At 45.2% G+C, this 26090-nt stretch overlaps 2 protein-coding genes and 1 long non-coding RNA gene across 9 annotated transcripts in view; 1 reads left to right on the forward strand and 2 right to left on the reverse strand.

Annotated features, from left to right (window-relative positions):
- Positions 1–42: 42 nt before the first annotated feature.
- On the reverse strand, positions 43–3649 carry GPHA2 (glycoprotein hormone subunit alpha 2). Its single transcript, XM_003828597.5, has 6 exons — positions 2982–3649; positions 2707–2882; positions 1331–1723; positions 856–958; positions 485–669; positions 43–368 (listed from the first exon to the last, which is right to left on the reverse strand). The coding sequence occupies exons 3-6, from the start codon at positions 1427–1429 to the stop codon at positions 267–269; spliced, it is 489 nt and encodes a 162-aa protein (XP_003828645.2). The 5' UTR covers positions 1430–1723; positions 2707–2882; positions 2982–3649; the 3' UTR covers positions 43–266.
- LOC117974944 (uncharacterized) lies at positions 894–25266 on the forward strand. Its single transcript, XR_004665112.2, has 3 exons — positions 894–1033; positions 5078–5182; positions 24948–25266. It is a non-coding gene; the product is annotated as an uncharacterized LOC117974944 (long non-coding RNA).
- Positions 3915–26090, reverse strand: part of MAJIN (membrane anchored junction protein) — a 34076-nt gene continuing 11900 nt past the window's right edge. For 2 of the 7 annotated variants that reach the window (XM_055094488.2, XM_055094489.2), the window contains exons 2-12: positions 25558–25604; positions 24774–24891; positions 20202–20247; positions 15806–15881; positions 15184–15309; positions 13231–13262; positions 12817–12908; positions 11533–11596; positions 6049–6121; positions 5137–5242; positions 3915–4047 (exon numbers count right to left, since the gene is read on the reverse strand). In XM_055094488.2, coding sequence (XP_054950463.1) covers positions 3999–4047; positions 5137–5242; positions 6049–6121; positions 11533–11596; positions 12817–12908; positions 13231–13262; positions 15184–15309; positions 15806–15881; positions 20202–20247; positions 24774–24874 — 765 coding nt within the window. In that variant the 5' untranslated portion in view covers positions 24875–24891; positions 25558–25604 and the 3' untranslated portion in view covers positions 3915–3998. The remainder of the gene's footprint in view (positions 4048–5136; positions 5243–6048; positions 6122–11532; positions 11597–12816; positions 12909–13230; positions 13263–15183; positions 15310–15805; positions 15882–20201; positions 20248–24773; positions 24892–25557; positions 25605–26090) is intronic. The other 5 variants (XM_055094493.2, XM_008954027.4, XM_055094492.2 and 2 more) reach the window with 3 other exon arrangements.

A 26090-nucleotide genomic window follows, 5' to 3' on the forward strand; every position in this document is an offset into this window, starting at 1 on the left:
AAGAGGGAAGTAAAATGATGAAAGATTGGTTTAGAAGGGCCAGGCAGAGGCAGGGAAGAAGCAGAAACTCCCCTCTTCTCAGGTGACAGTCACAAAATCTTACAAAGGATCAAAGCTGGAACAACCCTCCCCTTATTTAAAAAAATTCCATAGCAAGTAACCATCAGGGCTGGAGCTCCTTCCAGTTTTTGAATCTTGAACACAGGTTTCCCCCACCAGAATGTCAAGCCCTGTGACCCAGGGGAGGAAGGAGGGGAGAGGATGGGCTAGTAGCGAGAGAGGCGACACATGTCACACTGGCAGGCCCTGGCCGTGAAGATCTCGAGCTCCTCCCTCCGGCTCCCCACACACTGCAGCTGTACTTTGACCTGCGGGAGAGGGGAGTCCGTGCTGCAGTCCCCTTTCTCAGGGCTGTCTAAGATCTCCATCTCCCTGGTCTTCCCGCGACCCCAGCGTCCATCCACCGGGCCCGGGCCCTCCTCACCTTCTTCAGGCCACTGATGGTGCAGCACTGAGAGACGGAGGTGATGTTGTGTCGGTAACCACTGGCCACCAGCACAGAGTACCGAGAAGGGAAGGCGCTGGACTCACAGTGGCCCACACAGGCCTGTGCCACGTGGGAGCCCTGGCAGGTGCCTTGGCCGTCACTTCGCACTGTCACATTGAAGGCTAGAAGGAGATAGGCAAGCAGTAGATGGCGCCTCTGCCAAGGTTTGCCTCGCCCCAGCTCCCGTTGCCTGTGCCTCAGTGTGGGGCCCTTTAGGGTGCTGCCTGCCCCACCGTCCACTCTGTCAGCTCTTTGCTCCCACCCAGAACCTCCACTCCTCCTAGCCCTCCGGTCCCAGAGGTACTCACGGTGCAAGTGGCAGCCTGGGATGACTGCCTCCTGGCCCCAGGCTTCAGTGACTGCCAGGACCAGCAGATAGAGGACCAGGGTTTGAGGGGACGCCATAGGCATCTGAAACACAGTGGGGAGATGTCTCTACGTGGGTGTGCAGGTGGGATGGCGAGTTCTTTAAATACTGCATTCCAGGTGAGTGAGCCAGGGCTGGCTGGTCTGACAGGTGAGGTGTGCCTGAATGGTGCTGCCTTTTCCCTGTATCTGCCTTTGTTGTGTGTGCGTGTGTGTATGGGTGTGAGTGTGAGCAGCTGTCTCTGGAAAGGACCTGTGTGTCAGCCCTCTGTGCAGTGATTCTCCCTTCCCTGGAATTTTCTTCGCCATCTGGAGCGCAAACATCTTCCTCCCTCCATCTGCCCCATCTTGGCCTGCAGGGCCCTCATCCACATTCCCAGACCCTCCCCAGAGCTCCTCCTGCCTCAGCGAGCTCACCACTTCCGAGGCCCAGGAACAGAGCGGCTTGCAGTTTTCCTGTGCCTCCTGCTGGTCTCCAGCTTGGTGCTGGCTCTCCAGGCTTTTATTTGCCAGCATTTTGGAGCCACGCCCTCTTGGAGATCGGCTTTCAAACCAGCCTCCCCTGCCTGAAGCCTCAGAGCGATCCCACCTGGGGGATCTTGCTCTTTGAGGTGCGGTCCTCGGAGAGCAGCTCCTGCTGCTTTCTGCTTCTTTCTGTCCAAAAAGCTACCCACAGTCCAGGCCTCGACAAGTCAGATGTGGAGAGAAGCCTAGGAGCTGGTGGAGTGTGCAGCGTGTGTGCAGCTGACGACACAGGGGTCAAGACTCTTGGCTGAGTTGTGGACACCTGGGTTCTCTTTGCTCTGTGACCTTGGACAGAACATTTCCCTGTTCAGGGCCTGATCACCCCTAACTTTATTATTATTTATTACTATTATTTTGAGAGGGTCTGGCTCTGTCACCTAGGCTGGAGTGTGGTGGTGTTATCTCGGCTTACTGCAACCTCCACCTCCCAGCCTCCCAGACTCAAGCCATCCTCCCCCTTAGCCTCCTGAGTAGCTGGGACCACAGGCACACCACTATGACCAGCTAACTTTTGTATTTTTTTGTAGAGACAGGATTTTGCCATGTTGCCCATGGTGGTCTTGAACTGCTAAGCTCAAGTGACCCGCCTGCCTAGGCCTCCCAAAGTGCTAGAATTACAGGCATGAGACACTGTGCCTGGCCACACCCCTAATTTTAAAACCACTAAACTCAGTCCTGCTTGCCTTTTTCTAACTGCAAAGGAAAGGGATTGGGGAAGGAGATTCTTAGGGACAAGGGAAATTATACCAGTGGAGGTCTCCTGAGATGTGCTTGGTGGCAGGGCCGGGGGTTTGGGGGTTGCTGTCTGTTTCAGAGCTGATTCGCATCCTGTGCTACAGAGTAATGTTCTGAGCTGGAGTGCTCCCCTAGCCCTGGAATAACAGGGACCTGACTCCTGAAAGGGCCTGAAGTTATCAACCCCAGCAAAGCTGATCTATTTGTCCAACTCTGGTTTTATAGATGAGGCAACTAAGGCTCAAAGAAAGAAAGTTACTAAAAGTCACCCAGCTAGTTAATCTTAGGGCTGATTTCAAATTCAAATCTGCTGTCCATCCATGGTGCTAAACTACACTTGAGCAAAAATGTGGCAAGCTGGAGAAAGACCCCCAGGCAGCAGTGGCCAGAGGGGTTGGGGCAAGGTGGAGAGCCAAAGGAAGCCTGTGGTGATTCTGGGCAGCCCCCCTTCGGGGTCATTGCCTCACTGATCTGCTCAGAAAGAGCAGGGCCAGTCACAGACTGCTAGAGCTAGAAGGCACTTTATAACTCACCAAATCCTACCCCCTCATTTTCTGGATGAGAAAATAAGAGCTCAGCGGAAAACAACTTCCCAAAGCTTCACTGTAAGCTAGTCAGAGTCAGGGCGGGCACTCACAGCTCCAGATTTGGAGCTATGCGTCTTAGCAGCTTTGTAAAACAGGCCATGTTTGGGACAGTCGAGTAAAGGCTGTAAACACAATTTGAGAGGAAGTGATGTTACTAATGTCACTAATCCTTAAATTCCCACACCCTACGGTTTCCCCATCAGCCCCCATCCCCTCAAGACCTGGGTCCTCGTTTGCCAGGTCCTCCGCAGCAGTCCACCTCTTCTCTTCTCCCCACCAAGGGTGCAGGCAGCATAGCAACAGGACGCAGTGGGAACTCAGCAGTTCAGCCCCTACTCTCCCACTCTTGAGGGGCACCCTCTGGCATGTGACAGATGATGGCTTCTGTTTAAAGCATTTGGGTGACAAGGCTCATTACCTTATGAGGTAGCCCATTCTAATATTGGACATCTCTAACAGGTAAAAAGTGACTCCTTTGTTGTGAGCTAAAATGAGTTTCCCTACATTTCCATAGATCATTTTGGTTCTCCACGGCCACACGAGGCTAAAGTGTCTATTACAGATCAGTCCTTTAGTTGAAGGCAGCTCAGGTGGCCAGGCCTTCTCCAGGGGTGCCAACCTGGATTGACTTCCAGTTAATCTGATAAACGAATCTGCATTACTGTCAAACAGTTAAAGGGATAGAGAGGTGGGAAACATTTTGTCTATGGAGAGGCAACCATTTGGGGCCAAACTGGAACTGGGGAAGAGGTCTCTTGGGTGAGCAGGGCTCAGGACAGTGAGTCTTGAAAGACCCCATTCCCTAACCTCTGGCACAAACTCACCTACCCAAAGTGATCCTGTGAATAGTAACCAGGTAGACCTAGGGAAGTTTCATGCATTTTCTCTGTATCTTGAGGGAAGCATTTGTTCTCTTTTACTCTATTCCACTAAATTCAATCAATAACTCTTCATAAATAATTTATTGTCATTAGGATCCTAAGTGCCGAAGACAAAAGGCCTAAACCGGCCCTCAGGACATGAACATTTTAGAAAGTTCCATTCTTAATGTTTTAAATTGGGGGAAAAAATCTATTATAAAGGGGCAAAGGACACGATAAAACCACAGAGGACTCAGCATGGGGACCTCATTCCCCACGACTGAAGTGTCATAAGAAAAGGATAGAGTTGGAAGAAGAATGGCTCGGGAGGAGTCACTACAAGAGATGATCCTCTTTCCAGCGCTGCATTTGGAAGGCTCAAGAGTGGCTGCTCTTCCTGAAGAAATATCGAAACGGGAAGAGAGAGCTGCAAGAATGAGAACAGAGTAGGCTGAGACTCTATGAGGTCTCCTTCCCTTCTCCCCATTTCCCATTAGTGCTTCACTAGCTAGGGCATTTTTGCTCTGGGGAACCATTGAATGGAAATTCAAGACTGAATAGCATTTGAAAAGGTACCCAAATTAGATTATACTCAGGAGGGGGAAATAAAGAAACAGAATTGCAATGGGATGGCAGAGAGAGAGAGAGAGACAGAGAGAGACATTTGCTAACTGTCCTTTGCAAACACAACCTAGATTCAGAGGGGAGAATGGAAATGTTTGGTAACCAAATCATCTGAATGGCTCAAGTAAACTAAGAATAGACTTTGTTCAAGTTAATGTTTTTGTTTGGTTGGTTTTTTTGAGACAGTCTTGCTCTGTTGCCCAGGCTGGAGTGCAATGGCACGATCTCAGCTCACTGCAACCTCTGCCTCCCAGGTTAAAGTGATTCTCCTGCCTCAGCACCCCCAGTAGCTGGGATTACAGAACGTGCCACCACATCCGGCTAATTTTATTTTATTTTATTTTTTTAATCTCGGCTCACTGCAACCTCTACCTCTCAGGTTCAAGAGATTCTCCTGCCTCAGCCTCACCTCCACCTCCCAGGTTCAAGCGATTCTCCTGCCTCAGCCTCCCTCCCAAGTAGCTGGTATTACAGGCATGTGCCACCATGCCCGGCTAATTTTGTATTTTTAGTAGAGATGGGGCTTCACCATGTTGGCCAGGCTGGTCTTGAACTCCTGACCTCAAGTGATCCACCCGCCTTGGCCTCCCAAAGTGCTGGGATCATAGGCATGAGCCACCCGGCCTGGCCCAGGTTAATGTTTATGGAGCTTGGCTTTATCCTGGACACATCAGGGTGGAGGTGGGTTGCGTAAAAATAAGTAAAACACAGTCTTTATTAAATGCACAATTAGGGCTTTTGTTCTTAATCTCATTTCCATCATCTATCCTAGACATAAGTGAGAAGCCTCTGTAAGTAATCTGCTTTCTTTTCTATTCTAATTTCCCTGAAAGACTCAATGAGCCGCTCTGAGCTGGATCTCGAGTCTGATGCCGGACAGAAGCTGTCTTACCTTAGAAACCTAAAGAAGCCGGTGGCTGCTCGCTCCTTAGGTGGAGGTGAGTTGTGCTGCAGGGGTGGGACAATTCGCCCTGGCAGGCTGTGCCCCCACTCAGAATCTGTAAGGAAAACAATCAGGCAGGAGCAAGATGTTTGTCCATAGGCCGTTTTCATGTGAGTAGAAGGCCAAACACCCAGTATGAGCCAGAGGCAGTCTCACGCCAAGAGTCCTTTAAAGCCAGATGAATTGTTTGTTCTGACCTTCCCAATTTCATCTCAGCTCAGTAAGATGCTATTCCGACCTCAGAGTATTTTCAGTCAAGCTCCTGGGATATTTACACAGCTCAAGTTCCAGCCATGCACTCCGGCTGGTATGTCTTCACATAAAATGACAAGTTGTTGAAGGACTCACTGGCCTACATCCCTGTTTCTGTGATAACTGCAGTCCACACTGAATCCTCATGCTGGGTAAAAGATCAGCAAGTAGGGAGGGCAATAGCTCGACATGCATTCCCAGCCCTTGCAAAGCATCCATTTGCAACTTCAATATTAACTCTAATGCCTCAAAGGGAAGAGATCATTCTCCAACAGTACAGAAAAGGGAAACACAACCCTCTCAACATTTCTATAAAGTTTATCACCTCACTCGGAAATGTTTTGAAATAGTGAGAGCATAACTTCACTATCAGAAGCAGAGGAAGGGCATGCCCTACCTCCCTTCACTCCTTCTGGGAGCTGGGGGGCTTCTATTACTCTAGGACAGGCCCCCAGACCAGAGGATGGCTAACAAGCACCTCCACAGGAGCAAGGCACATTACCCACTGAGGGTACCCAGACTCAGCTCTGTGCTGCTCTACATATCAGAGAACTACAAGGGAAAGGGTGATTATTGAAGGAGAATAAATGGAAATTTCCCAGGACCTACCTTGTTTCTGGACATCAGTGATATCAGAGGCCAGAGTCTCCTGCAATCCTTGTTGGGTTTTTCTTTCCCTATTCTGTTAAAAAGAAGACCAAGAAAAGCCTTAAACTTTCCTCCTACACTGCATGGCAATCTGAATGCTATTTGCTGGTGAACTGATTTCACATCAGCACTGGGGCCTGGCTTCTGACTGCCTAGACAGGTTCTATATTTCTTTCCATAGGACTGTCCTTTTTTCTTTTCTTTTTTTTTCTTTCTTTTTTTTTTTTTTTTTTTTGAGACTGAATCTCGCTCTGTCACCCAGGCTGGAGTGCAGTGGCGCCATCTCAGCTCACTGCAAGCTCTGCCTCTCCGGTTCACGCCATTCTCCTCCCTCAGCCTCCTGAGTAGCTGGGACTACAGGCGCCCGCCACCATACCCTAATTTTTTGTATTTTTAGTAGAGACAGGGTTTCACCGTGTTAGCCAGGATGGTCTCGATCTCCTGACCTCATGATCTGCCTGCCTCGGCCTCCCAAAATGCTGGAATTATAGGCGTGAGCCACCGTGCCCAGCCAGGACTGTCCTTTTTTCATTTCAACATCCAAACTACTGTCCCTCTAAAACCATAAGATTTAAGAGCCAAGAATAAATCAAGCTGGGTTTAACTTATCATCCCATGTTACTGAGTACCTACTATTACCAAGGACAGAACATTGAGGTTTCAGAAATCAGGAGGACCTTAAATTTACCCTGGAGAAATGTATAATCTATGGAGCAAAATGGACATAAACTAAGTCAAGACAGTGTGATGGCTGGGCATGGTGACTCATGCCTGTAATCCCAGCAATTTGGGAGGCCAAGGCAGATGGATCATCCGAGGTCAGCAGTTCGAGACCAGCCTGGCCAACATGGTCAAACCCTGTCTCTACTAAAAATACAAAAAATCAGCCGGGCGTGGTGGCGGGCACCTGTAATCTCAGCTACTCAGGAGGCTGAGGCAGGAGAATCGCTTGAACCCAGGAGGCAGAGTGAGCCAAGGTCGCGCCATTGCATTCCAGCCTGGGGCGAGAGAGTGAGACTCCATCTCGAAAAAAAGAAAAAGAAAAACAAAGAGTGTGATAAGACCACCCAACGAATCCATATAGAGTGCTGTGGTTGCTGAAAGGACGTTAATGGAGCAGGTGGTGTTAGTCAAGGAAGGCTTCACAGGGGAAGTGATATTTGAATGGAGCCTTGATGGATGAGTGGGATGTTGTCATAACGGGGGTGAGGAGATGGTCAGTCACAGCAGGGCATTCCAGACAGGGACATGATGTATGAGGGCACAGTGCCATTAAAGAATAAATAGGATCAGCATGGCTAGAGCCAGGCATGGTAGAAACATGACTGTGGCATTAGCAACACAATATAACACAATCTTATTATTTCTCCATGTGCTGCTGCTTTATAGAAATTTCTTTGTACTCTGAAGAGGACATTTTACAACCTGATTCCAGGCCCACAACATTTTCCAGTAAACACCCTGATAATCAGAAATATGGTTATTATATTTTCTTTGGGAATCTCTGCCACTGGCTACTACTCTCTTCACCCAGTCAGAACCTAGGGGCTTTACCCAGCAGTGTTGGAGCTCCTCAAGCTGTTTTGCTGGTGAAGAGTTCTTTTTTTTTCTTTTGGGTGTGCAGTTCTGTCAATTTTTTTCCCGTTTTTTAAAATTTATTTTTTATTTCAATAGTTTTTTGGGGAGTGAGTGGTGTCTGGTTACATGAATAAGTTTTTTTAATAGTGATTTCTGAGATTTTGGTGCACCCATCATCCAAGTAGTGTACACTATACCCAATGTATAGTCTTTTATCCCTCACCCCCTTCCCACCCTTTCCCCCAAGTCCCCAAAGTCCATTGTATCATTCTTAAGCCTTTGCGTCCTCATAGCTTAGCTCCCATGGCGAAGAGTTCTACAGCAAGGGGCTGCAGACTATAAAGGTAGGTTCTGGGAGGCAGAGGCATGGCAAGTCTCTAGAAAAGCTAGGACTAGCCCCCATCCTAAGAATAAACTTCGGGTTAGAATGGCAGATATCTCTGAACTAAGCCTCTTCACAAACCGCTCAAATCCCAGACCACATGGGCAGCGACCGAAGTCATATTCCTATAAAAGCAACAGGAAACTCTGGGGAGGAAGAAGACCATTCTTACCTTTTCTATAGAGAGTGGAGATGGAATTTAGAGGGCCAAGCTCTGGTTTCTGGTTTGAGGGAATGATTCTTACAAATTTAATGAAACTATGGTTTGGGGCTTTAATTCTGCTGCATACATTAGCCCTAATGAAAGCATCTATTAAGGGTGGGAGGAGGAACAGGAGGGCAAAGGCCCTGGGACAGAGGTACAGCCTACCGCTGAACCAGGGAAGAGTCTCCTCACAAGACAGTGTAGCCTTTTTGTGATCTCCCAAAATCTTGAGAGATGTCTTCTCAAGAAAAAGTCATAAGAAAGAGAAAACATTATAGCTGGAATTCAGACTGAAGGTATCATCTGGGACCTCCATCAGAACATAACACTCTGAAAACCTGATGCAAGACTGTCCTCCGTATGTTCAGGACCAGATCTGTTTACAAGTGCAGTTCAAACAGATATAGCAAAACAACAACAACAACAAAATGCGACGTGCAGTTACTCTGTTTCATTTCTGGGCCATTCATCTGCTCCCTCCCATTTTTTATCCTTCCAAAGTCTGGATCTCTAGATCTGGGACCTGAAGTAACAAAGGCAAGGGGGTTTTCTCTTCCTTCCCATTGTCCCTAAACACTTCTTATGAAACAGAGGTACGTGTTATATTCTTCTAAGCTTTCGCCACACAGGCTCCCAATGTGTTCAGACATGCACATGCACAGTGACTGTGATCCTACACCCTAACTCCCTGCAAAGGGGGCAGAACATATTAAGCAATGGACCATAGGAGCAAATTCAATTTTTCCAGCTCAAGTGACTTACACTGAGAGTCACTGTGATCACCTTAATTTAGGAGAAATCATCTTCCTGGGAACAGGGTCCATGATGGTGAATGTCTTTAGGCCTTGAGTCAAAATCAATAAACATGTTCCTTTTACTAGAGTTTTTTCTAAAGCCAGAATCAGGTTGAAAAGGTAATTATGTTGAGTAAGAAGCTGTGGGTACTGTTCTTGAGGGAGATGATGTGTCAAACTAAGAATAGGAAGATACAAAGGGTAGAAAGCGAGGAAAATGTTCCTTTAATAGTAATTATCTTGGTTGTATAAAGTGTCTTTGTTCTCCAGAGCTTCAAGTACTCCTCATGTACTTTCTCATTTCTTTTTCTTACCCCCTAAAGGATGGGAGGCATAGAAGGGGTTGACTATCTGCCCAAAATCACTCAGTGGGCCAGCTGGCCACAGCACAACTGGGGCCCTGGACTCTGCCCCTGCACACAGAGGCAGAGGTATAAATCCCCAAGGATACACTCCTTCCCCAACTAAATTACAAGCTCCTAGAAAAAAGAAATCAGGGTTTACATGTGTTTGTGTGTGCCCCAGCACCCAACACAATGCCTTGTGAGCAGGAGACAGAACAATCCTTTAGAAATGAAAATAACTTCAGTTTTCTACTTAAAAATGTTTTAGAGAATTCCTGTGATCTTGAAGGTAGTCTCAAGGCTTTTCATGATACAGTCCATTCGGACTTCTCCAGTAACATTTCTCAGCACTGGACTTTAAGCTACTCTGGGAATCCTTCCCTCCTGGCCACTTTATGCTCCCTTTGTATCCTGTGCTTCCTTCTACCCCTGCACATGGCACATCTATCAGTAATTGTCTGCCTAGCTGTACACTGTTGGTGTATCCCTGGTACTTGGCACATAGTAGACACTCAATGAAAATTTGTTGAATGCATTCTGGGCAACATGGCAAAACCCCATCTCTACAAAAAATACAAAAATTAGCCAGGTGTGATGACACACGCCAGTAGTCCTAGCTACTCCAGAGGCTGAAATGAGAGGATCACTTGAGCTTGAGAGGTGGAGGTTGCAGTGAGCTGAGATTGCACCACTGCACTCCAGCCTGGGCAACAGAATGTGACCCTGTCTCAAAAATGAAAAAAAAATTTGTTGAATGAATGCACATGTAAATGTTTACTCGATAACTGCTCATGTTATGAGTCCTGGGAAGGTGAAGAAAGTGAGTTGTTTGTGTTTGGATACTTAGGGTCACAGCAACTTTGGAGACATAGAGAAAAAAAGGAAGGATCTTTAAGGCATGGATACCAGCTAACAGCTATTTAAAGAGGGGAGGAAAAGAAAAAGGTCACTATTTTAGAGAATATATAGAAAAGAAGTCCTGAAATGGAGGAGGGGTATCAGATATATGAATATCTAAATGGGAAACATACCCCATAAATGAAATCTAATTCCATCAGGGGCCAGCCCTTCACTGCTCTAGAAGTTTTCTCTTACCAGTTATCAGTGCTGATACATGCCTAGCTCATTTGTTAAAACTAGATGTTCCGGCCGGGCTCGGTGGCTCACGCCTGTAATCCCAGCACTTTGGGAGGCCGAGGTGGGTGGATCACGAGGTCAGGAGATCGAGACCATCCTGGCTAACATGGTGAAACCCCGTCTCTACTAAAAAATACAAAAAATTAGCCAGGCGTGGTGGCACACGCCTGTAGTCCCAGCTACTCGGGAGGCTGAGGCAGAAGAATGGCGTGAACCCAGGAGGCAGAGCTTGCAGTGAGCCGAGATTGCACCACTGCACTCCAGCCTGGGCGACAGAGCGAGACTCTGTCTCAAAACAAACAAACAAACAAAAAAACAAAAACTAGATGTTCCTAGACTCAGACCCCAGTGTAGATGAAGGCAAAAAGTTTCCTAAAGGGAAAATTCTATACTGGATCCCACCTCAATTCTATACAGACATATTTTCTTATTTCAACTGCAGAGTACAGGTAGCTTTTTAAGCTGAGAAGAGAGGATTTCTTTTTTTTAAGATGGAGTCTCACTCTGTTGCCCAGGCTGGAGTGCAGTGGCACGAACTCAGCTCACTGCAACCTCCGTCTCCTGGGTTCAAGTGATTCTCCTGCCTCAGCCTCCCGAGTAGCTGGGATTACAGGTGCCCACCACCACACTTGGCTAATTTTTTGTATTTTTAGTAGAGACTGGGTCTCACCAGGTTGGCCAGCCTAGTCTTGAACTCCTGACTTCAGGTGATCCACCCGCCTCAGCCTCCCAAAATGCTGGGATTACAGGCATGAGCCACCGTACCAGGCAAAGAGAGGACTTTTTAACAAAAAAATTCATCGATGCGTGTATTATGCAGCCACTTTGGGATGCATTGTGGCAAGGGCATAATAGTTGAATGTTATTCTGCAGACAGTGAAACCCAAGAATGAGTTCAGTCAATTCAATCTGCACGAAAAACCAAGATGTGCTAGTAACCGGAATCCTGACTTGTAACAGAACAGGAATAGCTAATAGCCTCGAAGGCTCCATTTTAGTACTTACTCTCCTGGTTTCCACAGGGGGCTTCTTTTTGCTGGGGCCTTGGCTGGAAGTCCCTATCTTGGCCCTGAGGTGGGGAGAAAATATGCAGGAAATGTTACTGGCAGAGGCAATATCACTACATTCAAGCAACTGTGGCCCAAATGAATATTTCAGCAGGTTGGCTATTTTTATACTACTCCTGGCTGGCAGAATAAATTGGGTGGCCAAATTTTCTTTGGGTGCTGCTTTACTTCACAGCAGAATCCCAGTTTGAGACACTTAGGGATCTGGGGTTTAAGAAAGTGAAAATGTGATTGACAGCAGGTATCAGATTTTGAAATACTTGACTGTGCATCAAAACCCAGAGAAAGGGAAGATCTGAGACCTCATTTGCATGGAAAATTCAGTCGAATGGAACAAAGCAAAGCTTCATACCTCCAAGTACCCTCACATTCCACCTGGCTTGGAAAGGAGCTCCCTACCTCTTCACCTACATGTGCATCTGGAGAGCATGGGGTCAGCTTCCTAGTGGTCTACCTTATTTCTCCTGTATGTCTAAGGGTCCACAGAGTCCCAGGAAAAGGGTAGCTGTTCTCTGTGGGCCTAGGGTGGAAGCATCTTGGGCTAGGGAACAAACCACACCTTGGATTATTCCAGCAGCATTCTTATTAGCTTTCTAGGGTGCTAATAAGAATGACTGAATTGTCTTACTGACTCATTTTGTTACTGATAGAGAATTGAAAGAAGAACATAAGTAGCCTCCACAATAAAAATATGTTAGGGATGTACTCAACATTCCCCCTAATATCACAGCACCCCACCCAATGATTGATACATACCCTCTTGCAAACATTTATATTTTAGTCTGGACTGCCTCTTAAGGTTCCAAAAGCTAACTTCTCACTGGGTAAAATAGAATTATATTTTATTTGTTCTTACTCCTTCAAGAGTTTCCCTATGTTTTTGTAAATATTCTGAGACTTCATAAGTCCTGTGCCTTCTGGTGATATTAACATAGTAAGTATTATTGAATGTGCTGAATTCAATTGTTTAGATCGGACTGTATTTCTTCTTAGCCTTCATCTTGAAAAGAAAAATCGTACTTTGCTGAAAAAGGGACTGTGTTCAAATTATATTGTAAATATTAACTTGCTCCCTTTCCTTAGTCCACCCACTGTAATAGGCAGATACTGATGAAGTCCTGCAAAAGAAAGTGACTCGCCCAAGGACAGGATCAACCAACAGTAATAGCTGGCAAAGCCTAACTAGGACGCAAGAGCGAGCCTCTCTCCCCACACCACTGACCTGTCCAGCCCTGGCCTGCTGGGGGAGCTGGGCTCGTCCATGTGTTTTCGTTTCCTCATCACAGCTCCTACTGCTTTCTTCTCAACTGGGACCTTCAGGAGGAAGCAGATGCCTGTGACTACTCCTTTCCAGAGTTGCTCACAGTTCATGAAGGCACAGTGAAGAAAACTCCCCATCCTTAAACTGCCAAAGGCAACTTTTAACACCAGCTTTGCAAGTAAGAATAGACATTCTGTTACAGACATGGTCTCAGAAATCTAGCCAAGGGGGAAAATATGGTCTTATGTTTACAATTCTGACTGGACCTGGGCAGCAACTGACGGCAAAGTAAGGGGAAGAGGCAAGAGCAGGACTTTTTGGAAAAAAGGTGGTGATAAAGGCAATTTTCATTTTGTACAGAGAAGGCAAACTTACCAACCCAAGAGGACTGTCACTTATTGGTTTCCCTACAATAGGAAATTTGAGTGTCATAATAGATTTAAGACTTTTTTTTTTTTTTTTTGGAGATTAAGTCTCTCTCTGTCACCCAGACTGGAGTGCAGTGGTGCGATCTCGGCTCACTGCAACCTCCGCCTCTTGAGTTCAAGCGATTCTCCTCCCTCAGCCTCCCGAGTAGCTGGGACTACAGGCACATGCCACCACACCTGGCTAATTTTTGTATTTTTAGTAGAGAGAGGGGTTTCACCACGTTGGCCAGGTTGGTCTCAAACTCCTGACCTCAGGTGATCCACCTGCCTTGGCCTCCCAAAGTGAGCCACCAGGCCTAGCCACGATGCTGTTTTACCTGGATTTCTGGCTACTATTTATTTCTTGGAACTGACCCCAGACAAAGACTCCTCATGTGCCCTTCTCCCTTCTACCTGGTACTATTTTCCCTAAAAATAGTGTCTTCAAACTCTCTTCCTCCCCTGTTTCAGAATGATTGTAATCTACAAGCTAGAAAGGGTTTGAAAAGGGAGGGGACGATCCTTACTAAAAAAGAAAAAAAGTAGAACTTCAGCTACCTGTGACAAATGAAAAGGGGAGATATTTTGAGGCAAGGCCTTTGCACCCCTTTTCTTTTCTTTCTTTTTTGAGACAGAGCTAGCTCTGTTGCCCAGGCAGAAGTGCAGTGGTGTGATCTTGGCTCACCAGAACCTCTGCCTCCCAGGTTCAAGCAATTCTCCTCCCTCAGCCTCCAGAGTAGCTGGGACTACAGGCATGCACCACCACCATATCGGGCTATATCATATATATATATATATATATATATATATATATATATATATATATATATATTTTTTTTTTTTTTTTTTTTTTTCAGATGGCATCTTGCTCTGCCGCCCAGGCTGGAGTGCAGTGGTGTGATCTCAGCTCACTGCAGTCTCTGCCTCCCGGGTTCAAGCGATTCTTCTGCTTCAGCTTCCTGAGTAGCTGGGATTAGAGGCGCACACCACCACGCCTGGCTAAATTTATTTTTAGTAGAAATGGGGTTTCACCACGTTGGTTAGGCTGGTCTTGAACTCCTGGCCTCAAGTGATCCTCCTGCCTCGGCCTCCCAAAGTACTGGGATTACAGGCATAAGCCACCATGCCCAGCCTGCACCCCTTTTCAAATCAAAAGGGTAGGTGTTTACTTGTCCCTCAATCAACAAAAACACCCATGGCCTTCAGAGAATAAAAATTTGGGCTAGGCACAGTGGCTCATGCCTGTAATCCCAGTGTTTTGGGAGGCCGAGGTGGGAGGATCGCTTGAGCCCAGGAGTTTGAGACCCAACGGTGCAATATAGTCAGACCCCTGTCTCTACTAAAAAAAAAAAAAAAATTAGCCGGGGATGGTCGCACACACCTATAGTCCTAGCTACTTGGGAAGCTGAGGCAGGAGGATCACTTGAGCCCAGGAGTTAGAGGTTACAGTGAACTATGATCACACCACTGTACTCCAGCCTGGGTGACAGAGTGAGACCCTGTCTAAATAAAAATAAAATTGGGAGATACCTTTAAGATAGCTCTAAAGTGAAAATCATAGAATTCTCTCTAATGGAAGGGTTTATATAATAGTTATCTTTCATTCAGTGATTAAGTCAGGCTTTGTACTTTTCATCTACTACTATTTATTTAATCCTTTTAACAACTCAATGATATAGGTAGTAATATTATTCTTCACCATTTCACAAGGGAGGCACAGAAAGATTAATTTATCTAACTTCACAGCCATTAAGTGGCAGGACCACCAGTATTTGAACCGGTCAGTCTGGCCTGGAGCACATGATCCTGACCTGTGCACCATATGGCTGGAGCCCAATCTGGTAGCCCCTTTCGCGATACCTAGCTGGCACGGCTAAACCATTTTCTTCTCTGCCATCCACATTCACATCATTCCACTTACCAGGTGACAGGTTTTCATGGAACCATTTCATCTCCACATATAGAGTAAAAACAAATGGGTAGGGGATCAAGATAATTTCCCCATGTTTGAATTTCAGGTGGGAAACTCTCTCCCATTTGCTTTTATCTGGAAAATGGTGCTAAGGAGTAAGGAAAGATGCCAGTATGCATTCCTAAGTACTATTTTAGGGATGAGACTCTCTCTCCTTCCCCTGACCTACCCTCCAAACTGCCTATGGTTTTGCTACGTCCATTTGAGTCTAAAATGTGAGCTGTAGCTCATTTCCAGCCAGAAAAGAAAGGATAGGCTGGGCGCGGTGGCTCATGGCTGTAATCCCAGCACTTTGGGAGGCTGAGGCGGGTGGATCACCTGAGGTCAGGAGTTCAAGACCAGCCTGGCCAACATGGTGAAATAGCGCCTCTACTAAAAATACCAAAATTAGCCGGGTGTGGTGGCATGTGCCTGTAATCCCAGCTACTGGAGAGGCTGAGGCAAGAGAATCGCTTGAACCTGGGAGGCTGAGGTTGCAGTGAGCCAAGATCATGCCATTGCACTCCAGCCTGGGTGACAGAGCAAGACTCCATCTCAAAAAAAAAAAAAAAAAAAAAAAAAAAAAGGATACAGGGAAATACAATGAAGTGTTCTGTAGCAAAGGGCTGAAGATTGTCCAAGTTTCCCAAGACCACGCGGACAGAATCCTGAAAAACATATTTGAAATGACTTTAACACTGTTGAGTCTCAGTCAGTCTTTGTTTATATTTGTCACTGCTACTCACATACCCTATACACTATCAAAACTGAACTATTTGCTGTTCCTTTAACACATGTTCTGATTCTCCATTTCTTTTTCTTTCTTTCTTTCTTTTTTTGAGAGAGTCGTGCTTTGTGGCCCAGGCTGAAGGGCAGTTGCATGATCTCTGCTCACTGCAATCTCTGCCTCCTGGGCTCAAGTGATCTTCCCACCTCAGCCTCCCCAGTAACTGGGACTACAGGCGTGCACCACCACACCCATCTAATTTTTTAATTTTTTGTAGAGATGTGGTTTCACCATGTTGCCCAGGATGGTCTTGAACTCCTGGGCTCAAGTGCTCTGCCCTCCTCGGTCTCCCAAAGTGCTGGGATTACAGGCATGAGCCACTGCACCCAGCCCGCTTCTCCATTTCTATGCTTTTGCATAGAAAGGGAATTTCTCTTCCTGAAATGCCCTTTCCACCCATCAGCACTTGTCCAAATCAGACCTATCCTTTCAGGCATAGTTCAAAAGGCATCTCCTCCAGAAATCTTTCCCTGATTTACCAAGTTATAATTGTTAGTATCAAACTTCACAGTAGTTAGCCTGGAGTCTTTACTACATTCCACATACAAATGTTTTATATTCCTTACTAGGAGATCTACTTGAAGTAGAATATACACCTGATTTATCTTAGTATCCCTTCTAGGGTGTCTACCATCATGAATAATGCATAACAAGTCCTCACTAAATGTACATTGAATGAATGAATAATACTGGTATTAACTGATATACAGTATTTTGCTGTTGTTTAAGTCAAACCTTTTTTTCACTCACTTTAAATTTTAATCAATTAGTCCCTAATTAAGCTATATGCTTATTAGTCTATACTAATTAATTTGGCATCATAAAGACTACTAAATTTCTATGGGGAAAAAAGTCTCAATTTCAATCCCAGCCTTGTCATTTCACCCTAAGCTTCAGTGTTCTCATGTTTGTGTTCAAAGAAGATAGAAACTGTGGCCAGCGCAGTGGCTCATGCCTGTCATCCCAGCACTCTGCGAGGCCAAGGCAGGTGGATTGCTTGAGCCCAGGAGTTCAAGACTGGCCTGGGCAACATGGCAATACTCCATCTCTACAAAAAATACAAAAATGAGTTGGGTGTGGTGGCACACGCCAGTAGTCCCAGCTACTTGTGAGGCTGAGGTGGGAGGGTCACCTGAACCTGGGAGGTCGAGGCTGCAGTGAGCTATGATTGCATCACTGCCCTGTAGCCTAGGCAACAGAGCGAAACCTTGTCTCAAAAAAAAAAAAAAAAAAAGAAATTGTGTCTTGTTTATCTCTGTATTCTCCATAGTAGCACAGTGTCTAGCTTATAATTATACTGGCTAATATTTATTGAGTAATTACTATGGGAAGTGTTACTGTTTTTTGTTTTTTTGAGACAGAATCTCGTTGTGTCACCCAGGCTGGAGTGCAGTGGCACAATCTTGGCTCACTGCAACCACCACCTCCTGGGTTCAAGCAGTGCTGTGCCTCAACCTCCCAAGTAGCTAGGATTATAGGCATGCACCACCACGCCCAGCTAATTTTTTGTATTTTTAGTAGAGATGGGGTTTCGCCATGTTATCCAGGCAGGTCTCAAATCCCTGAGCTCAGGCAATCTGCCCACCTTGGCCTCCCAAAGTGCTAGGATTACAGGCATGAGCGACCACGCCCGGCCTTTTTTTTTTTTTGAGATGAAGTTTTGTTCTTCTTGCCCAGGCTGGAGTCTGGAGTGCAATGGCTTGGTCTCCGCTCACTGCAACCTCTGCCTCCAGGGTTCAAGCGATTCTCCTGCCTCAGCCTCCCAAGTAGCTGGGATTACAGGTGCCTGCCACCACACCTGGCTAACTTTTGTATTTTTGGTAGAGATGGGGTTTCACTATGTTGGCCAGGCTGGTCACAAACTCCTGACCTCAGGTGATCCACCCGCCTTGACCTCCCAAAGTGCTGGGATTACAGGCGTGAGCCACAGAGCCCGGCTGTGTTTTTATACATATTAATTAATTTAACTCTCACAAAAACCCTGTGAGGCAATTCTGTTATTCCCATTTTACAGACGGGGAAACAGACAAAGAGAGGTGAAAAAATGTAGTCTAGGTTACATAACTAGAAATAGCAGGGCCAAGATCTGAACCAAGGCAGCAGGGTTCCAGAGCTCCTAGTCTTAACCCCTAGGCTAGCCTGCTTCTCAGTAAATGTTTTCTTTTTTTTTTTTTGAGATGGAGTCTCACTCTGTTGCCCAGGCTGGAGTGCAGTGGTGCGATCTCGGCTCACTGCAACCTCCGCCTCCCAGGTTCAAGCAATTCTCCTGCCTCAGCCTCCTGAGTAGCTTGGACTACAGGTACGTGCCACCACACCCAGCTAATTTTTGTATTTTTAGTAGAGATGGGGTTTCCCCATGTTGGCCAGTCTGGTCTTAAACTCCTGACCTCAGGTGATCCACCTGCCTCGGCCTCCCAAAGTGCTGGGATTAAAGGTGTGAGCCACAGCGCCCAGCCTCAGTAAGTGTTTTCTAAATGAAGAAAAGAGAATGATAACATCTGACCCCAAACTAGTGAGCATAAGAGAAAGATGCATATGCATATCAAATGCACCTTGGAAATATGACATATGTTGAATGTAAATACTCTCGAGCTACTAATTATTGAGCTACTGTGTGGCAGGCATTGCAGACATCTATTTCTAATCCTCAGTCTTGAAACAGGCCTTCTTTATTAACCTCATTTGACAGGTAAGGAAACAGACTCAGGGAGGGTAGGTACTTTGCCCGAAGTCAAACTGTGAATGGCAGAACACTTCTCATAGTAATTACTCAATAAATATTAGCTATTATAATTAGAAGCTGGACACTATCCTAGTATGGAGACTTCAAATCCAGGTTTGACTGGCTCTAAAGTCTGTGTTCCCTCCTCTCTGTTATGCTTCCGTGAGCTTTTCACTGCTCAGGTTAACTGAAGCAAAGTGAAATAAAGCCTGCTCTGCTCATAATTAAAATAGGTAGAATGGCCAGGTGCAGTGGCTCACACCTGTAATCCCAACACTTTGGGAGGCCGAGGCTGGTGGATCACGAGGTCAAGAGATCGAGACCATCCTGGCCAACATGATGAAACCCCGTCTCTACTAAAAATACAAAAATTAGCTGGGCGTGGTGGTGCACACCGGTAGTCCCAGCTACTTGGGAGGCTGAGGCAGGAGAATCGCTGGAACTTGGGAGATGGAGGTTGCAGTGAGCCGAAATCGTGCCACTGCACTCCAGCCTGGTGACAGAGTGAAACTCCATCTCAAAAAACAAACAAACAAAAAACCAGGTAGAACATTTTCTTGGTCCTATGTTAAAATAACTTATTCATAATGATATCCTTGAGGGTCCTGCAAGATCCTAATGTATCTTTTAACACTTAGCCAAAGAGGTACCTTCTTAAGGGTATGACTCAGTTTTGGTTTCACAGAGTTTTGTGTTTAAGTTTAATTGCTTTGAAATGTGGAGGCATATGTCTTAAGAAATCACAATAGTCACAAATCACCGAATTGTGAAGTCAGAAGAGGAAAAGCTAGTTTAGACCTCTCATTTTCCAAATGAGGAAATTAAGATCCAAGTTGATATATGATTTGCCAACGGTCACACAGCTAAGTGGTGGCTATGCCAGGACTGGAATCCAGGGCCAACCCCCAGAACTCTAACTCCTTGTCCATTGCTTCCACCAATTTGTAAAGTTGATCACCTGCTCAGTCTTCTTCTGTAGGAAAACCTAAAGCTAGAGGAACCGGGTAGAAAGGAATGAAAATGAAGTCGGAGTAAGGCAATTGCAAATGTTGCCAATTTAAATGAAGACACAGCAACCTTGTCTGTGTATTTACAGTCGAGTTTCCTGAATGTCAAGTACCAGGCAGTGGTTGGGATGGTGAGGTTTCCCAGAACCCTGGAAGGAGGCAGTCCTCCGGAATCTTTCTCTATGCCAGCTGCAACAAAAGAGAGCTGCCCAAGGCTGGAAACTGGTGAAAACAAAAAGCTCTCAGCCTCAAAGGTGCTGACATTTCAACTAGGAAAACTGAGAAAGAATACAGGCTTTAAATTCCCATGGAAAAACATAAAGTTCCTTTGCAAAGGAGATGTAGCAGGAGGAAGCCAAGTTATCAAGTGGAGGTTGTGACTCAGTTTGTAGGAAATAATTAAAACCTGAATGTGGATGCATCCTTAGCTTAAAGAGTAACTTTTCCAGAAGTCGTATGCTTCTTTCCCTACCTCCAGCTCCTGGGTGATGACTTCCTTATTTTCTATCTCTTCTCCTCTAGAAGGTAAACAGACAAGAGACAAGTAAGACATGAAGGAAAGCTCTGGAGAGAGTAGACTCTACTAGGGCAAAAATAACACTTCCACTGAGCTAAAGAAACATGACATAAGTAAAACTGTGTATGCTGACCCAGTGCTCATGGGGAAGAAGTGATCACCTAGGTGGCGTGGTCTGAACATTGGTATAAAATGACTTCTCAACCTGCCAAGACCTGAAATTCCCACTGTGAAAGTTAATCATTGGTTAGAACAGTTGTACTTTAAGTGTGCTTTGGGGACCCTTTCAATGGGTCTTCAAGGGTAAAACTATTTTCATAATAATACTAAGGTATTATTTGCCTTTCTCACTGTGTTAATATTTGTAACCATGATTGCAAAAGCAATGGTGGGCAAAATTGCCAATGCCTTAAAACAAATCTAGCCAGTTGCACTAGGCTGTACTATCAGTCAAAGAAATCTTTACTGCTGCATAGGAAAAAAAAAAAATCCAGTTTCACTGAATATCCTTGAGGAAGCAGAAAAAAAAAAAAGCAATCATTTTATAAAATCTCAATCTTTAACTACATGTCTCTTTAAATGTTATGTGATAAAACACGAAGTATGCATAAAGCGCTTCTGCTGCATACCAAAATATGATAGTTATTTTAGGGAAACTCACTTGTGTGACTGTTTAAGCTGCAAACTGAACTGTCTGCTTTTCTTCATGGAATATTTTACTTGAATGATCAGCTAACAGACAGACTATGGTTGTTATTCATACTTGGAAGTTTGACAGACACTTTCTTAAAAATGAATAAAATAGGCATGTCAACTCAAGGAAAAGAACTGACAATACTTGTTGTCAACAATAAATTTTGGGCTTTCAAGTGAAAATTTAAATTTTGGAAAATTTCCGTCCACCATTTTGAGTTTGACAGTTTCCAAACAGGTCAACACTTTTAAGACTGTGGTGATATTAACAAATATTTTTCGATACTGTATAATGAAATGTATCAATATTTGGAGGATGTGCATAATTCAGTGAACCAAAATATTCCAAATGACCAGTGAAACACATCATGTTACAAAATCATCCTAGGTCAGGCCAGGCGCAGTGGCTCACGCCTGTTAATCCCGGCGCTTTGGGAGGCCAAGGCAGGTGGATCACCTGAGGTCAGGAGTTCGAGACCAGCCTGGCCAACGTGGTGAAACCCTGTCTCTACTAAAAATACAAAAAAGGCCCGGTGCGGTGGCTTACGCCTGTAATCCCAGCACTTTGGGAGGCCGAGGTGGGTGGATTACCTGAGGTCGGGAGTTTGAAACCAGCCTGATCAACATGGAGAAACCCCATCTCTACTAAAAATAAAAAATTAGCTGGGCATGGTGGTGCATGTCTGTAATCCTAGCTACTTGGGAGGCTGAGGCAGGAGAATTGCTTGAACCAGGAGGCAGAGGTTTTGGTGAGCTGAGATTGCACCATTGCACTCCAGCCCGGGCAACAAGAATGAAACTCCATCTCAAATAAATAAATAGATAAATAAAAATAAAAATACAAAAAATTAGCTGGACGTGGTGGCGGGCGCCTGTAATTCCAGTTACTTGGGAGGTTGCGGTAGGAGAATCACTTCAACCCGGGAGGTGGAGGTTGCAGTGAGCCAAGATCGCACCATTGCACTCCAGCCTGGGTGACAAGAGTGAAACGCGGTCTCAAAACAAAACAAAAACAAAAATCATCCTAGGTCAAACATTCATTCAAAGAACAACAAAGACCAGTGGATTTTAATGTAACAGAGTTCAAAAAGTTCATGACATAATTTCAGATTCCACATTGCAACTAATCTTAAAAATAACTACCATTAAAAAAAAAAAAAAACCCAAACTACGATTTGTCCAGTTTTGTCACAGGGTCAAAGAATATCCACAATGATCTGAGAGGGCTACTAATATAGTCCTACCTTTCCAAACTACAAATACATATAAGCTGGGGTTTTTTTTTTTTTTTTTTTGAGATGTTGTTTCGCTCTTGTTGCCCAGGCTGGAGTGCAATAGCGCAATCTCGGCTCACTGCAACCTCCGCCTCCCGGGTTCAAGCGATTCTCCTGCCTCAGCCTCCCAAGTAGCTGGGATTACATGCACCCGCCACCACGCCTCGCTAATTTTTGTATTTTTAGTAGAGATGGGGTTTCACCATGTTGGCCAGACTGGTCTCAAACTCCTCACCTCAGAAGATCCGCCTGCCTCGGCCTCCCAAAGTGCTGGGATTACAGGCGTGAGCCACCACCGTGCCTGGCCTGATTTTTTTTTTTCTCTCTTTTTGAAGTTGAGACAAGGTCTCACTCTGTTCCCCAGGCTGGAGTACAGTGGTGCAGTCATGGCTAGCTGCAGCCTCAACTCCCTGGGCCAACCGATTCCTCCTGCCTTAGCCTTCCAAGCAGCTGGGATCACAGGTGCAAACCACCATGTCCAGCTAATTTCTTTTATTTTTTGTAGAGATGGGGTCTCACTTTGTTGCCCAGGCTGATCTCAAACTCCTACGCTCAAGCAATCCTCCCACTTGAGCCTCCCAAAGTGCTGGGATTACAAGAGTGAGCCACTGCACCTAGCCAAAAGTTCCCTTCTATTTCTAGTTTATTGTTTTGTTTTGCTTTTTTGAGACAGTCTCACTCTGTTGCACAGGCTGGAGTGCAGCGGCGCGATCTGCTCACTGCAGCCTCTGCCTCCCAGGTTGAACTGATTCTCCTGTCTCAGCCTCCCGAGTAGCTGGGACTACAGGTCTGCACCACCATGCTCAGCTAATTTTTGTATTTTTAGTAGAGACAGGGTTTCACCATGTTGACCAGGCTGCTCTTGAACTCCTGACTTCAGGTGATCTGCCTGACTTGGCCTCCCAAAGTGCTGGTATTACAGATGTGAGCCACTGAACCCAGCTGTTTTTTTTTTTTTAATTGTTTTTATCATGAAAAGGTGAGATGCTGGGTTTGATCAAATGCAGTGCAGTGGCAAGATCTCGGCTTACTGCAACCTCCACCTCCCGGGTTCAAGCGATTCTCCTGCCTCAGCCTCCTGAATAGCTGGGATTACAGGCGTGAGCCATCTTGCCTGGCTCACTAAATATAACTTTAATAATACTGTATTTGTTGCATATATTATTCTTAAATTAATAAACACACTGCTTTAAATTTTTGCTGTGATTTTTTTTTTTTTTAAGACAGAGTTTCACACTGTTGCTTGGGCTGGAGTGCAGTGGGACCATCCCGGCTCACTGCAACCTCCGTCTCCCAAGTTCAAGCAATTTTCCTGCCTCAGCCTCCTGGTTAGCTGGGATCACAGGCGCCTGCCACTATGCTCAGCTATTTTTTTTTATTTTTGGTAGAGACGGGGTTTCACCATGTTGGCCAGGCTGGTCTCGAACTCCTGACCTCATGATTCACCCCCAACCCCCCCCGCCTCGGCCTCCCAAAGTGCTGGGATTACAGGCATGAGCCACTGTGCCTGGCCAAATTTTTGCTTTAATTTTTATGACAAATATTGACAGATTAATCAAAAGCTCTTTGGGGTCCTTAATAATTTTAAAGAGTGCAAGGTGGGTGCTGGTGGCTCATGCCTGGAATTCCAACACTTTGGAAAGCTAAAGAGGGAGGATCCCTTGGGCCCAGGAGTTTGAGACCAGCCTGAGCAACATAGTGACTTCATTTCTACAAAAAAAATTTTAAAATTAGCCTGGTGTGGTGGCACTATGCCTGTAGTCCTAGCTTCTCTGGAAGCTGAGGTGGGAGGATCCCTTGAGCCCAGCAGGTCAAGGCTGCAGTGACCACACCACTACATGTGAAACCCTGTCTTGGGAGAAAAAAAAAAAAAAAGAAAGAAAAATTGCAAGGGAGTTGAGATGAAAATATATATATGTATTTTGAGACAGAGTCTCACTCTGTGGCCCAGGCTGGAGTACAGTGGCACAATCTCAGCTCACTGCAACCTCCATCTCCCAGGTTCAAGCAATTCTCCTGCCTCAGCCTCCTACCACCATGCCTGGCTAATTTTTGTATTTTTAGTAGAGATAAGGTTTCATCATGTTGGCCAGGCTGGTCTTGAACTCCTGACCTCAAGTGATCCATCCACCTTGGCCTCCCAAAGTGCTGGGATTATAGGTGTGAGCCACTATGCCCAGCCCTGAGATGTAAAATTTTGAGAAACACTGCTTCAAAGATATGTTGTCCTAGGCTGGGTGTGGTGCCTCACACCTATAATCCCAACACTTGGGGAGGCAGAGGTGAGAGGACTGCTTGAGGACAGGGGTTTGAGACTAGCCTGGACAACATAGCGAGATCTGCTTCTCTTCAAAAAAAAAAAAAAAAAAAGTTGTCCCTCATTTAGAAACTCATATGAATAATATATATACTGAATATAAAATTCCTGGGAAAGACAGTCCTGCAAGATGCTACTTTACCAGTTTCCTGAACTGGGTGAAGGTAAAGAAGAGGTGACCTGTGGGAATGCACTAGCACTAACTGGTGTTTGTATAGGCTACCCTCCTACCTTTGAAATTACCTGATACTCTTCCCATATCTGATTTTGAATTTATACACATTGGGTCCTGCATGAAGAAACCTCGTCTCTGGAAACGGGTAGGTAAAGGGTTTTAAACTCATTGCTCCCAAACGATAGCCTAAATAAAATAGAAAGAGAATTACTAAAAAGCTAACGATTGTTCCTTATTTACAGGAAAGGGAACCTGCCCAATCTGTAACATCTCTTCATGAGTAAAATGTCCAACACTAAGCACTACTGCCTACGTACCAGGATCATCACTTGGAACATTCTCCTACCTGCATGGGGAGAATACAGTGTGTCGGGATAATCTTTATGCTTGCAGTCAAAAGCCCAGAATTCAAGTTTGATCATTTATGACCTTATGCAAATCATTTCCCTTCAAGAAGACTAATGATACTAGTATCCGCCCTGATGACTCAGAGTCTTTGTTAGAATTAAATGTTTCTCCCAAGTATCTCTTGAATCTGTTCTTCTCTCCCATCCCCACTTCCACTGGAATCTCAGTGGATACAGAGAGGGCTCAAGTTAAATAATGACACAATCCAAAGGATACACCAATTACAAGCCAATTAGGAGGACGTTTGCTATCAATTTTAGATGAAATTAAGGTATTACTACAACTTCCTGCCACAACCAATGTAGCAAATAAGGATGTACACTCATGTTTTTGAGTGGCACCAAGGAATGGCTTATTTTCCAGATCTATCAATTACTCTTCCTTTCCCCCACTTGTGAGGCTTCCCTGTGTTCCAAGAGTGCCTACTATACCCCTAGCACTTACTGTTTTATTTCTCCTGTTCTAGAATCTCTGTCCACTTAAGGTTGTCTCTGTGGGGAGTTAAGGGGAGAGACGGAAAAAATAAAAATAAATAATTAGAGGAGATCCAGAGTTCCTAAGGATCAAAACTAGTTATATACATCAGTACAAGTATAAAAATTACATGGTATTGGTTTCAGAGGCAGCTGAGATGCAGTCGACAGAATGGGCCCAAAATAAAGAGAATCTGAGTTTGAATCTCAGTCCAATGTCCCTAATTTCTGAGCCTTAGTTTTCTTACTTACACAATAACAACTCTCAATAACAACTTTTGCCATGCCCTATTCTAAGTTTAATCTCACTTAATCCTCACAACAAGCCTATAAGTCTAAATTTGATAGGTGAGGAAACTGAGGCACTGAGGAATGAATTAAACTGCCCATAGCTATGAATGTTGGAATCTGAATTTAAACTAAGGCAATACAGATCCAGAATTGATATTCTTTAACCACTCTGCCAGTCTGCTTCCTGGGGTTGTAAGGAGGAAAAAACAAGAT

This window comes from Pan paniscus, chromosome 9 (assembly GCF_029289425.2).
Source record: "Pan paniscus chromosome 9, NHGRI_mPanPan1-v2.0_pri, whole genome shotgun sequence".
Lineage (NCBI taxonomy): Eukaryota > Metazoa > Chordata > Mammalia > Primates > Hominidae > Pan > Pan paniscus.

What these genes read in the sequence shown, in the direction of transcription:
- GPHA2 (XM_003828597.5), bottom strand. Translation starts at nt 1,429, where the DNA reads ATGCTGGCAAATAAAAGCCTGGAGAGCCAGCACCAAGCTGGAGACCAG. An exon ending in GTTCCTGGGCCTCGGAAGTG is followed by an intron (nt 959 to 1,330) that starts GTGAGCTCGCTG and finishes ACTGTGTTTCAG; the next exon opens with ATGCCTATGGCGTCCCCTCA. An exon ending in CCCAGGCTGCCACTTGCACC is followed by an intron (nt 670 to 855) that starts GTGAGTACCTCT and finishes ATCTCCTTCTAG; the next exon opens with CCTTCAATGTGACAGTGCGA.